General features: G+C 49.7%; 1 protein-coding gene across 1 annotated transcript in view; it reads right to left on the bottom strand.

Moving 5' to 3' along the window:
* The window catches only part of SCFD2 (sec1 family domain containing 2), a 131,215-nt gene that overhangs the window by 45,429 nt on the left and 71,058 nt on the right, over positions 1-14,728 (bottom strand). Inside the window, 2 exon segments of the mRNA XM_061552229.1 lie at positions 9,026-9,260; positions 9,262-9,279. Of these exon segments, the coding sequence (XP_061408213.1) occupies positions 9,026-9,260; positions 9,262-9,279 (253 nt within the window).

A 14,728-nucleotide genomic window follows, 5' to 3' on the forward strand; every position in this document is an offset into this window, starting at 1 on the left:
TCTCCCCAGTGGTGATGTTTACACTCCATACCAGGTATTCATTTGAGGCTCAGTCCACCTAGGGGAGGCCCAGGACCAGTTCAGATAATCGTCACTGTGGTGTTGGTGGCCGTGAGCGGGAATCGTACTGGGGTCGGCAGGTTCGGAGCGTGGGTGGAAAAAACCCGATTTTTCCAGCGGCAGGCATCGGTTTTTTTTTTTAATACAATTAAACCCGATTTCGGGGAATTAAAACCTGGTTTTAATGAATACGAAGCTTTGATTCAAGGCTTAGGCTGCTTCCTCGTCGGTGCTGCTGTCGTACTCGGGGGGGCCGTCGGGCACGGGGTAGTCGTAGAATGCGGCGGGCAGGTTGGTCTTGATGAACACGAGGAGCTTCTCCTCCACAATCGTGGGCACTGCCAGTGAGTTCCTTAGCTTGGAATGGATGAAGCCCATCGTTGAGAAGTGCGGTTCTGCAATTAGAACCAATTAAACCGGATTTCTCCCAATCTCAGATGATCGAAAGAAACAAGAAGATGAAGATGGTGTTGGTGGCCGTGAGCGGGAATCGTACTCGGGTCGCCGGGTTCTACAGCTCGTGCACATTCACATGTCCACCCCCACCCCCTTCGCAGCTGACTCGGGCTTGTGGGCAGGAAGTGCCGGCTGCGCCGTGGTGCCGGCACCGAAGCCGATCGGCGACGTCCAACGTCCAAACCCAAAGCAGGCGCCGCTGCTAAAGCCGCGAGATTTATGCCGCTGCGCTCCGTTTGCCGGGATCCCGTTAGCTCGGCGCTGCGGCTTTAATCTTGGCGAGGGGACGTTGAATATCGGTCTCTCCGCCCCGTTCCACTTCAGCAGCCCCGTCCGTCATTTAGTCTCGGTGGCAAGTCGGCGGGGCCACGGCAACGACTCGGAGAGACGGGCCAACGCGAACAAAACTTCCGCGGCGAGGTGCGTCGCGACCAGAGACTCGCCCGATTGAAAGCTGCCCGTGTGGATTTAAAGGGTTCGCCCAGAAACTGGGAGACGCAAATCGGAGCAAATAGGATTATTCGCAAAATGCAAATGTTGTTTTCCCCATCCCGTGACAGCTGCTATCCATCAGCTTCAATACGCACCAATTAAATACATCAGAGGACAAACGCACGCAAATAAAAATGTTCCTTTGCACGATTTTTTTCCCCCAAGCGGTGATTCACGGTCTCACGTGACTTGTCGGTGTGATCACCCTGCGTGTTATCTTGTTGTTGTAACCTGGCTGTAGCACAGTGCTCAAACTCTCACGACGGGAAGGTTGAGAGCTCAAATCCCAGTTGGTGGTTGACTCGGCTTGTATCATCATCATCACTGTCATCATCGTTGTCATCCCTCTGGGCTTGAGTTCTGCTTTGTGGGAAACGAACAGCGCTCGTTGCTGTTGTCGTAGGACCAACTTCGTTCACCTCTCATCCATTGCCCCTTCCTCTTCCCTCCCCTCGCCCCTCCACTCCTTTCCCCCTCCACTCCCCCCCCACCGTGTGACCTCTGTTATGGTCACTCATTCCCCAAACCCTTGCACCGCCCCTGCCGACCGAATCACTGTTTCTGTCACCGCTTTGTTCAACTACGTTGAGCACCTTATAGAGCTAAGGCGCTCTATATATAAATATAAAATAATACTGAAAAAAAATACATTTCGCCGATTCAAGTCAACGGCTAAAAAATAGCCGGGCAGCACCCCGCGATAAAATTAACGACGTTGCGTGTTCCTGCTGATTTCACAATTCCCGCAGGCAACTGATGATTACAAAGCCTTCTGGAAATGCTTCCCGAGATCCAAGTCAGGAATTCTGTCAGCAAATTTGAAATAATGTTTCCCACCACCACCCCCACCACCCCCCCCCCCCCCAAGGGAGGGGGCGTAAAATAAAAATTATTTCTCTGCAGACACCCACGCTTTAACGGAGGTCGGGAATAAATCTTGGCAACTGAAAAATGCCCACGTCATTTGGAGCACCTGAGGGGAGAGGTCACAGGCAGAGTGACTCGCTGTGTTGCTGGCATACTTCATCATATGTTCCTGTCTATTGTCAATCCACTGCTGGGTGGTGGGGGGGGGGGATTGACCATACTTCACCGCGCCCGTCACGGCGAGGTTGGTCAAGGGGGTGCGCCCAGGGCTGGTTCAGGTCTCATGGGGCATTGCTTGACCATACAACGTGGCGGCCATCTTGGCGGCCATCTTGGCGGTGTCATCTCGCGACCGTCAACGCGCGAGGCAGCCGCGGTCTCCGCCGATGGGGCTTTGCAACGCTGCCGGAATTGAGCGGCGTGATTTAGCGTGGCGGCGGCCAGGAGGAGAAGGATGATTCCTCACAGATGTATCCGAGCGGGAGGTCAAGTTAATACCGGCGCGGCTTTAAGAGCCGACGGCACCTCCTAATGAGCGGACAAGGCTGACTCACTGCAGCGCTCGTGGTGTGTGACCTGTACGTGAGAATGTGCACGTGTCCTTGTTATAAATACACGGGTTTCTTTTGTGGGATGGAACAATTCACCCTAACCCTGGCCGCCCCCCCCCCCCAATAAGTGATTCAATGAATTGCAGTGTCCCACTGTTACAGTCCAATTCAAGACCCTAAAAAAAACATTTTTTTTTATCTTACGAATTCGATAAGCTGACATTACGTCTCCGACATATATCTGCCTCTCCGCACTTTTACGCGACCCAATGGCCCCACGGCCTTCTGGGAGTGTGCGTAAATTGAGCCAGCATTGACTCGGCACGAGCAAAACTCTGGCCCGGTTCGACACACGGGTGTGTCATCAGCAGCGTCAGGCTTGCCTGAATCAGTATAATTACAAGACAACTTGAAATCAACAGTTTGTTAAGGCTATGCACGGGGGATCTTTGTCTTTTTGTATGCACGGGGACAACAGGTGGAAAGTGCACAAAGAAGCAAAGAGAAGAAATGCACGCCTGAAATTCTACTGAGAAACAGAAAGAGGAACGTACGTACTTCTTTCGTACCGTACGTAGCCTTCTGCGGCCGTCTGGAACGCTCTTCCTTCCAAAATTTAGGAAACTACTGGAGCTGTGCACTTTTAAGTATAGATTGAAAACTAATTTCTTAAGAAATGCTTTTTGTGTTTAAGTGTGTTGTCCTTCCTCCGCACATCCGATTAGCACGGTTGGCTACGTCTATCACACAAACGCATATCACTAGAGAACTTTCCAACTCCACACCGACAGACTTGAGGATCCACTGCTGTACCACCATCCCTGGTCACCAACCGCGCTAATCGGAGGTGCCGGGGGAAGGACAACAAACAAAACACAAAAAGCCGTTCGAGAGATACGAGTTTAAAATCTGGATTTAAAAAAAACGAATGCACGCTGGTTCAAGTCACCGAGTGACCGGGCCAGGGCCGTACGCGCCGCTGGGAGGGACGGTGGCCGGCGATTCGAGACGGAGCGGCGGTCGGGGAAGGGAACGGCTCCACGTATGTTGAAATTCTTTCGGACCGTACGAAGCCAACCGTGCTAATCGGTTGGCAGCAGAGGACAGCGCAGCAAAACTAACAGTTGTACAGCATATGCCCATGCTCCCCTACCTGCATTAACCCGCTCTGACAAACGCGTGGCGAAATATGGTCAAACGACCCCAGGGACCCACACGGGGGGTTACTGGGAGGCCCACTTCCAGCAGCGGATCGCCACGAGGGGCGGTGCGGTGCGGTGCGTGCGTGCGCGCGTTTGTCAGCAGCGTGTCCCTGACGACTGAAGAGGGAAAAAAAAAACGCCCGGCCGTAACAAAAACCACAGCAGCGCGGAGAGGCGCAGGGAGCAGCGTAAATATCGCACGCGCACACCGGATAACACCGCGGCGTTGCCACGGGGACGCCGGAGGCTACACGCACGGGACGGCCCGCAGACGCTTTTCTCAAACACGGCGGCGCGGGAGCCGCGGGGCTGACGAGTAAACACACAGGCGGGCACGCTCCGCGGGGTCGTCCGAGCGGCACACAACGGAAGTCAACGCGGTTTCCGACGCTTTTGCGCGTGAGGTTCCGTGCATGAATGAGAAGATGGATCATTGGGGCGCAGCCGTGGGGGGCGGAAGGCGGAGATGTTATCTCCCTCGCCTGGTAGGCAGGAGATCGTGGGTTCGATCCCGACCCTGACGATGCCTGTATATTTGGTGTATGCGTGTTCTCTCTACCACGTGGTCGCGTGGATTTTTCTCCGGGTGCTCCGTTTTCTCCCTTCACATTTAGAATCAACATCACGCTTTTAAGAGTATTTCGCTGCTATAAATTCCCAGCTATCAATTGTGGCCAGGCCACTTCTTAAAAAGACAGAAATAGCTCAGTGGGCCTTACCTGGTGAAATAAAAAATTGTTTAAATAGTTTTAGAATGTGCGGCGACGGGGGGGACAGTGTGCCACCATTATCGTGAGCCACGAGCGATCCACTGCTTGGTGAAGGCCCGCTGCCCACGCCGTCGCCACCCGTCGCGGTCCTTTCAATGCCACAATCCGTCTGTCTCCTGCACGAGAGCCGACCTCGTCGCTCCACCTCCGCAGTGGCTGTCCTCGTGGGCGTGCTCCCTCCTTTGCCTGCTATTCCATTGCCCTCCTCGTACCCTGCTAGTCAAGCGTCAACAGCCCTTAGCCCGCTTACTGTGATGCGTCTCGTGAGAATTGCCCCCCTGATCCATGTGCTCAGCTCTCTCTCTCTCTCTCTGTCTCAGTGCAATTCTGCAGCATCTAATTAACACTTAAAAACTTAAATACTCCAGCCATCCGGGGCCAAAATCCAATCCGCGTTTTGCCGAATTCGCCAACCTCCTCCGAGTTCATGCGCGGATCACAGAAGGACTGCGCGATGCAGCCTGCTCTACGAGTGGACGTGGAATCCTGGACCAGATTGTGGAACAAAGGGGCTGCAGTTCCGATCCTCCATCCTCTTTACGCCAGGCAGCACAAGTTCACCAATCATCAGGCGCACGTAGCATGTCATAACTAATTCTGTATAATAAGTTATACCGAAACTCCAGTTTAGGCATGTCAGCCAAACTGGAGTTTCGGAAAGACCACGGTATAATCGTATCGGTGTCACTGGGCCAGGGGACGATCACTGCTCACTCTCCACAAAGCGGTACCTAATTTTATCGACCCCAGAGAGATTATGGGCCGAGTCGACCAGCCGACTAGGATTTTCAGCCAAACGCACAACCCTTCCGTCCGCGAGCGAGGCCCTCCGATCGCAGCCCCAGCTATGACAGCCGCGCGGAGTCGAACCCCAGACATCCGCACGGGCAACGCAGGACTGCTTTGTCGAGCACAATTAACGCCCGCAGCCGTTGAATCGCGCCTTTGTCTCGCTCATCGCACTTAATCAGGGCAGTGCTATCCGTCACGGGCGACAGCGACGGTGCTTCATCGCACGTCTCATCTTAAACGCTCGAAGAATTTCTCGTTTACGAACTCCTCTGCACTACATCCTCTTATATTGCAGTTGTTATTTTAGCGGGCGCTTGGCGAGGGACATTTAGGGATGCGAGGTCTCGAGGATGAAGTAAACAAAAGGTCAAACAGGCCCCGATTTATGGCCATGGAAGCATCCCTCCCGGCAGTAGCTCATGGAAAAATTATAAAAAAAATGTTTTTGGCCCAGCGCACAGCAGAGGGGGGGGGGACAGCCATTGCCACCGCCGCCGCTATACCGAGCTCATTTCATGCCGAGTCAACCTAGGGGGCACTCAAGAGGATTCAAATGGCAAAAACTGTCAGTAACACACCACAGTAACACAGGGCAGTAACAGTAACACAGAGTAACACAAAGTCACAGAGTAACACAGTAACACACCTCATTAACACACAGTAACACATCACAATAACATACAGTAACACACCTCATTAACACACAGTAACACACCACAATAACACACCACATTAACACACAGTAACACACCACAATAACACACCACATTAACACACAGTAACACACCACAATAACACACCACATTAACACACAGTAACACACCACAATAACACACCACATTAACACACAGTAACACACCACAATAACACACCACATTAACACACAGTAACACACCACAATAACATACAGTAACACAGCACATTAACACACAGTAACACACCACATTAACACACAATAACACAGGAAATGGCCCTTCTGCATAGCAGAGAGATAGAGAGGCCAGAGATACTGAGTGAATAATGATAGAATAATAGTGCATGATAGTAAAATTATAAGTTAATATAATGATAGTGAAAAGTAATATTATAATAGTGAAAAGTAATGTTGTAATAATCGTGAATGTGGTGGCGGGTTTTAACGACACATTTATAAATTGACGCGATCTAACCCAAAAAACCTCTATGAAGAATAATTGTAATATGATAATAATAGTGAACAATAACAACATTATAGTAATAGTGAAACATAGGAATGCACGAAATGTCATGGGCCCATGCTATTAATGTATCTTAAAACTAAACGTGTCAAATTCTACTCATGGAGTCTCGTTGGCCTCCCTATCTCCCTGCTTTTGAAGTACGACCCAGTGACCTATAGTAGAATATATCCTCTTAAGGCGCACACAGCATTATGGACGGACGCGTTAAACTCCTTGCTGTTGCAGTGTCTGCTCGTGTAATACCGCCTGAAGCAGCGTCACAATTTATTATGAATTTTTTGCTTTAATTCCTGAGACTGTGGCCCACTTGCGTCGGAGTCTACCCGGCAAAGAAGGCCACCCGCGCAAACCGTTCACCGCCAGTCGACCCTCGATGCGCACGCACGTAACCTAATCCACGGCGGGCTTGATCTCGGGGCTCCAAAGCTCAATTTCATTCCGAGTCGACCGAGCGGCGGATCTCTCTCTCTCTCTCACCCCACGGCGGCGGTGATGCCGTTCGCGGGGGGGGCGGGGAACGCACGAGGAGACGTGCAGGCCGACGTTGTAAACACAGCTGCTGCTGCTGCCAACTCGGAGAACTCCAACAAAACAAGGTGCGTGCCCCGAGCTGCCTGATGATAATTTTCTGACACCAAAAATAGGGGAGGAATTCGCGAAGGGGGAAAACACGAAAAGTACGAAAGTCAACACACGTTGCCTCTGAACCCTGAAGACCATTGCAGTATCGTGCGTCAGGGGTGAAGGGAAATCGTTCCTTTGGATAGAGCTAATCCGATTCGGGATCTTTGATTTATCTTGGAGAAATCCGATGAGCTATGAAGCTCTTTTTCACAGATGTCCAGGCGGGGCGGGCCAAAAAGTCACAGCAACAAACAATGCAGACAAGAAAGGACGGGAGTGCACAAAGTATAGGGAAGGTAAGCAAATCACTAAGAATAAATCAAGAAACAAACTAAAACTAAACACATTCTTGGTTCTTTCGGTAAAGTCACGTAGAGGGGAAATAATAAAATAATAAAAATATTAAACAATAAAAATTCTCACGACGTTTCGACTGCAACACAAGCAGCAATCATCATCAGGTGTGAAATCCACAGCAATAATTTTTTTAATTGTTTGATATTTTAATTATTTTATTATTTCCCTTCTACGTGACTTTACCGAAAGAACCAAGAATATGAATCCCTGCAGTCACGAAAGTTTTAAATCAAAAACTAAACAATTTGTTATTTTGCCAGGTAAGGCCCACTGAGCTATTAGCTATATTTCACAAGTTAACTGGCCACAAATGATAGCTTAACGAAGTGGCTTATCATCACATGGCCATAGTTACTGTGGAAATCCAGCGACTGATTAATTGCTTGGCAATGGTGATGGTTATGGACTCCATCCAGTTGTAAGATTTAGATTTGACGTTTTTATGAGAAATGCAGTACTGTGTTGGATCAGTTTGCTACAATGTTTGCCATCGCACACAGCACAGGCCAACAAAATAGAAATCTAAATGTGGGGTATGCAGCAATCAACCAATAAGGAGGGGAATCTCTTCCCTCAAACAGGAACAGCTGGTAGCCTGGGCATGGCTACGCCAAGAGTGAAATCAGCTTCAGGTGCTTACAGTTTCCTTTTGCAAAGGGGAGCATGTAAATAGAGTGTGCCAGTGCCCATAAACGAAATTATGGGTCCAATATACATTTCGATTTAAAGCTTTCGTGACTACAGGGATTCATCTTCTTGGTTCTTTCGGTTAAGTCACGTAGAATGGAAATAATAAAAGAATAAAAATAAAACATAATGAAATAATTCTCACGACGTTTCGGCCACAACGCAAGCAGCCGTCCTCAGGTGAAGAACAGGTCTGTCGAGAAGACAGTCTGACCGTCTTCTACGTGACTTTACCGAAAGAACCAAGAAGATGAATTCAATACACATGTTTGAACCATTTATTTAACGAACTCGCTAAATATTTCATGATCATTTTTTCGGGCAGGAACGGGTCACTCCACCCATGCCTGGTGTACTGTGGCCTACTCTCCCACGCTGGCCAGATGAATATGAAGAAGAGGGAATACCCACGCTTTGCTCCCATAACAACAGCTTAACACGTAGGCTTTCGCGACCAATATTATTCATAATCAACGTTTTTGGGTTTAGATCGCGTTATTTATAAATGTGTCGTAACCCTCCACCACCCGACACGGCCAGGAGGATTACGACACATTTATAAATAACGCGATCTAAACCCAAAAACGTTGATTGTGAAAAACAACAGCTGTTCACCCATTTACACTGCTGGGCGGACAGAGGTGGCGGTGGCGGCGGTGGGGACGATGAGGAACCTCACCCCCATCGTCGTTCCAATTGCCGGGCCCGCGGGGGGGAGGCGATCAAATCGAACCGGCGACTTCTGGGCCGCAAATCCGCTGCACCGAACCCGCTGCACCGCTGTGGCAGCGTCCATCGCGAGCCGACGTGACCATTCGTCAACGTATCGATGCATCGTCGTTCTAGCCCCCTGTCAAACACCGTCCTAAGCGATCGCAAGTATTTATTTGAAACAACAACAAACAGCGCCCGAGTCAAAAAAACCAAAACACCGGGATTTTGTTTACCTGCAAAGTCCCGGCAGGTGTCCGCCAGGCAGCCCTGCTCAGCGAGCACCTGGCCCAGCGCCTCCTGGAGCTCCGCCTCCTCCCGCTCCTGGTCCCGCCCACCGGGGGCCGACGAGCCAATGAGGGAGTAGACGAAGAGGAGCAGCTGCAGGATGTCGGCGGGCTGCAAGTCGCCCTCCTTGCGCTCGTCCCGCGGCTTGATCCGGGCGCGAAGCTGGCCCAGGACGCGCGGGAAAGTCGCCCTCTTTCAGGATCTGCACTCGCAGACGAGCGGGGAGGAAAACAGTGGGTTTATGTAACGAAACTATCGCAATAATGGGTTTAGTGAACGAACCTGTTAAAATAATAAACAAACACATTATTTTTATTTACTAGGTAAGGCCCCACTGAGATACGTAGCTTTTTTTTTTTAAACGAGCGACCCATTGCAAATGATAGCTCGGCAAAGTGGCTTATCACGTGGACATTTACAGCAGCCAAAATACTCCGGGGAGAGAGAACATGCAAACCCCAAATATACAGACGTCAGGGTTGAGATCGAACCCACGACTTCCCGCATATCATCGTGAGGTGGTTAATATCTCCTAGCCACCGCGGACACCTACGTTTAGTGAACGAACCGTTTGCACCTCCCGATTAGCACATAGTTGGCTACGTAGGGTGCGAAAGATCCTCGGTGTGCATTGCGAGCGTTAGGATCAACGTAAATGGTTGAATCGATGTGTCGTCTCGAGTCTGCGGATCCCACCAAACGGCCTCTGAGCTGCTTTGTTTTTTGGACATGTCTTCTAATTGCGCTGATGTCGAGAGACGAAGATATCTCTCATTCGTAAGCACTGTCCAAGAAAACGTTGTTACAGCGGTACTTATGAGGTCCGTCCATTCCACTGACATCCTTTATCCGCTGTTACAAGCCCTATGAAGAGTCTTGGTCGCATGTTAGTAAACACTGAAGTGTGTTTCCTTGTCAGAGATTTAATGAAGGCGAAGTTAGTGTTGTGGCTTTCCACACAGGACAGTGGTTGGCATCTGAGCTGGGTCCATCAACTCGCTCGGTTCAATCACAGGCGGCTGCGATAAGGAAAATACAAACTCCCCAGTCGTGTGCTGCGACTGTGGTCATCTAGAACAGATCGCACAACGTACAACGATGCTACGCCCGATCCACAGATACTGAGGAGACACCACGGCGAGGATACACTCCGCTCGCTACTCCTGACGCGGTTAGCTTGGCTTGGCCACCACCTGAATGTAAAATTGTAGTTGTTGCTCTGCATCTACATCAGTCGTACAAAAAAATAAGAATAAATTAACTATTTTTATTTTACCAGGTAAGGCCCAATGAGCTGTATAACTCTTTTTCCGAAACGATCTGGCCACAAACTGATAGCCCAATGAAGTTGCTAATCACGTGGAAATGAATAGCAGCCAAATACACGTTTCTAAATGTGGAGGGAAAAACCGCAGGACCGGGAGAATAATCCACGTGACCACGGGGAGAGAGACCATGCAAACTACAAATATACAGGCATCAGGGTCGAACCCACGACTTCCTGTATACCAGGCGAGGTAGTTAACATCTCGCTACCGCAGTGCCCTAAGACGGGTGGGGCTGGTGACAGATTCAAACAAACTCTGCATATCGGCGGTGATGGCTCGGCATCTCCGGCACGGTACAGGCGCCCCCCCCCCCCCCTTAGCCACCCAGCAACCATCATCCCAAAGTACTCTTAACTCAATTTCCTTCGCTTAGAAGCCAGCGGCCCGCTCGTTCAGATGCAATATTGTGAACGTGCGAGACCTGGATACCCGTGCAAGGAAATGAGTGTTATTACAGTATTTTCTATTTTTTTTCTTTTCCAAAAAGTAGTCGCTGGGTAATTTGCAATTTTGAGAAGCGGCGAACTTTAAATGGGAAGCACATGTGGAAAAAGTGACACGGGGGTTGCGAACGCTTCGCGGCAGACAAATATGAAGAACAAGGGGAAGAGATGTTGATGATGACGACGTGAAAAAAGAATGACGTTAGGCTAGAGGATAATTATCGACACTGACAGAAAGCGGTACAATTTAGGACACGCGTGTTCAATAGAAACGTGTTAGGTAGAAGGTGGAATTGAAACGTGGCTTTCCATTAAAGAAGCTTAAGTTAGATCCATAATATACGAAGAACACCTTGTTTTTATACGGGAGAGTTTCAAGTGAGCCTCAAGACCCTTTTCAGGAGGACGCTGAATCCGACCGTGCGCTCGGAGAAAACCCACGCATACGAGCGACATCATCCAAAGCGCCGCACAGATGGATTGCAGAAGTTTCACAGATCTGTGTGATCCACCAGCCTCCAAAGTCAACTATATATACAGCACGTCCGATCTTGGCCACTGTGGTTCGACTGCTTGAAGCCACCGCCGTTGACCAAATCTGCAGCCGATCTTTTTTTTGACGGTAAGTCATCGCTTAACGCGTGGTGTTCACAATACGACGCGGTTCTTCTACCCGGGAACACTTTTTGCACAATGCGGAAACGGCGCACCGTTACAAAGCGGAACGTGCGCCGTTCCGACGTGCGCCGCGACCGACGACGACGACGACTTTCTTGAGCTGCACGGCTCACGCGCGGAAACGAAATGGTACAAGCGGCGGCGTAGCCCTCATTCTTGCTTCTCTGTGCAGCAGCCACGGGGTGACCGCAGGCTGCTTTTATAGCACGAATTTGATTCAAATCAAATGCCCTCCCCGCCGTTAATGTGACATAACAGCGATTCCTCGCTTGACACGGCACTTTTCAGGAACGCATTTATCGGCGTTAAACGAGGAGTCGCCCCGTAACTGCTTTTGCCTTGCGGGCGAAAGAAGGTTTCCGCGTATTCACGCCGATGACCAATCACAGCGTGGCGGCACAGACGGCTCGCGTTGATCGGAACAACGGGGTATCTAACGTGCAACGGTCGAGTGTGCAGGGATGGTTTGGCTGCTGATATCAATTCTCACGTGATGATAAGCCGCTTTGCTGAGCTATCATTTGTGGCCAGGTCGCTTCTGAAAAATAACTATAGAGCTCAGTGGACATTATCTGGTAAAATAAAAATAGTGAAGTTTCAGTATATTTATTTATAGTGGACTTGCTTACCTTTCCTATACTTTGCACTCCTATTGTTTTTGTTTGTGTTTGTTGTTGTTGTTGTAACTTTCTGACCTGCCCCTACTGGACACCTGTGAAAAAGAGCTTCATAACTCATCGGATTTCTCCAGGATAAATAAATATTCTGACTCTGATACACACCAGACCCAGTTTTCCCAAATCCTTTGTAATGTAATTGCAGAATTCCAATGTGCATGTACACATGGGAAAGAGACTGGCCTCGGTCAGAGGAATGTGGAATTGCCACCAGAGCCACCAGCGGTGATGACTTTGCATCTTGTTGATTTGGCTTCATTAACCCAGGAAGTCTCACGACTCATTTTCAGTACGCTCCTCCGTTAGGACGCTTGGCCAAATCGTAAATTGACAACGTGTCGGCATGTGGACAAAAGCCGAAAGTAGGCGATGTCAACCGTGGGGAAAGCAACTCAAACCTCCGTACGGACGCGTCGGCAAGCTACCCGCTCGCCGTACTGCCCCCGCGAGATGCCACTCTGTTGCATGTTGGGAAGAAAACCAGCGCACCCGTAAAAATAACCACGCACGCTTCGAAGACCGACGCTCAAGAGAGGTCCGCACCTGCCGGCCACTTCACGGCCGGTGAGCCAGAAGTCTCACAGCGCGGTGGTAATCTCCGTGCGATCCATCAACCCCACCTGGACCACGGGAGTGCGCGCATGTCCCGCGAGGCGATGACGCAAGCGCCGCGGCTGCACTCGGCTGAACCCAAGTCGAGCTCCATTACGGACTTGTTGAAGACATCAACGAGCGCGTTTCATTTAACCTCCATTAGGAGAGTGAGTAACGATGTTTGAGAGCGCGACGGATGCGTCAAATGTCATTCGCATTGCAACACGGTCGGGTAAAGTCACCGATGAGATGTAAGTGCGTGGCGGCAACGGCATTAACAAAACAAACTCGCGGGGTTCGCATGATGGACCGGTTAACCGTGGCCGTTTAAAAAAAAAAACAGCTCGAGTGTGAACGCACCGAACGCTGCGAATTGCGAGCACGGCCTCTTGAAATATTTTACCCATTACTTCAAAAAAACGTTCTTCTTCTGTTTTCTATTTCTCACAGCGATTTGGCCGATTTTTAAACGCCAAAGTGTAAGCAATTAAAGAGGAAATGGTACTCAACATGAACGTTAATTAATTTTAATGGACACATTTAATATTTTTCCCCGCAATGTAATTACATCTGTACTCCCGGCCTCATGGCTTGTGACATTCGGTCGTCCTGGCAGGGCAATGCCTCACCCCGTGCGTTAGAGGATGGCCCGTAGAACTAGATATCACAGAACTACTGCTGAGCTACCTTCACGTGGCCTTTTTCGACCAAACACCACGTGGGCACACTAGCTGCCCATGCGCCCTGTTCCAGAGAGGAACGTTCCATGCGTGATATTCAACGTGATCATTTGAATTATCAGATGCTCGATTGTTTCTCAAGTAAGCGGAACAATCAACGTGGAATGCGATGGATGTTGTCACGTAGTCATTTGGTGAGAGCGCTGAATCCATCAAACTAATAATTTTTTTTTAAAATCGGGTTTTATCATAGGTGGCTGAAACCCAGAATGGAGCGCAAGATCTCACCAGGTTTCAGATCTTTGCTGTGAACCTTGAACCACATGGCTACTTCGCCGGAACTAATCTTAAGCCTTTCTCATTCCGAGGCATAGGCAAGTCGCAGGGTGGGTGTCCCGTTCACCGCTGAATCTCGGAACGCGCAATCAGCTCGGCGTTCATTCTATTTACAGAGGCGTAGCGCCGCTGTTTTTAAAAACATTGTTACTCACCGCAGAGAACCGTAGCGACACGACCGCACTCTGTGACAGCTGGCGCCAAACTGTGCCACATTCCCTCCCGCGTGGCATTGTGGGAGCCTCGGTACCGATTTTTATTTTATTTTCACTTCTGATTTCGTTTTCATGGTGTACGCGTACGCTATCGGAACGGGAAAGGGATCAGGGAATTTGAGTCCTGGCAACCCCTCCATATTTTATCAACAGATTGGTAAATGAGTCGCTTATAGTTGGACAGGACCGTACCCTGACCTCTACAGAATTAACTTTACATTTGAACCACAGTTTAATTATGCTTCGAAACCATGAAAGGTTTGTATCAACGGCAGAAAACAGCCTTGCTTCTATCTGTGCGTTTGCCTCAGGTCATGTGACAATATCTAATGAATTAATGCGGCAACTGGTCACCTCCAAGGGAATGTGGAATTTCCACTACCACTTGAGCAGGTAAACACTTGATATGAACTGGCTTCATTTACAAACAAACCTCAAGTGAGCACGTGAGGTAGCACTCATCTCCAGCAGCAGGCCTCAACCAGCGGCGCAAATTCCACATTCCCGCAGCAAGAGTAATCCTGCCGATTATTCAAACGTGATTATCGTTACCGCCGTGAAGAGCCTCAAAATAACAGCAAGCGTCACGGTGTTCCGTCCGTCTGCCCGCGTCAACAGCAAAAAATAAATTCCCAATTTTCAAAACGCGACTTCCGCGCAAGTCCTTCGGGATGACATTTTGGTGGAATGAGTGACTCAA

Source organism: Lethenteron reissneri, chromosome 16 (assembly GCF_015708825.2).
Source record: "Lethenteron reissneri isolate LAM-NWPU_2019-01 chromosome 16, ASM1570882v1, whole genome shotgun sequence".
Lineage (NCBI taxonomy): Eukaryota > Metazoa > Chordata > Hyperoartia > Petromyzontiformes > Petromyzontidae > Lethenteron > Lethenteron reissneri.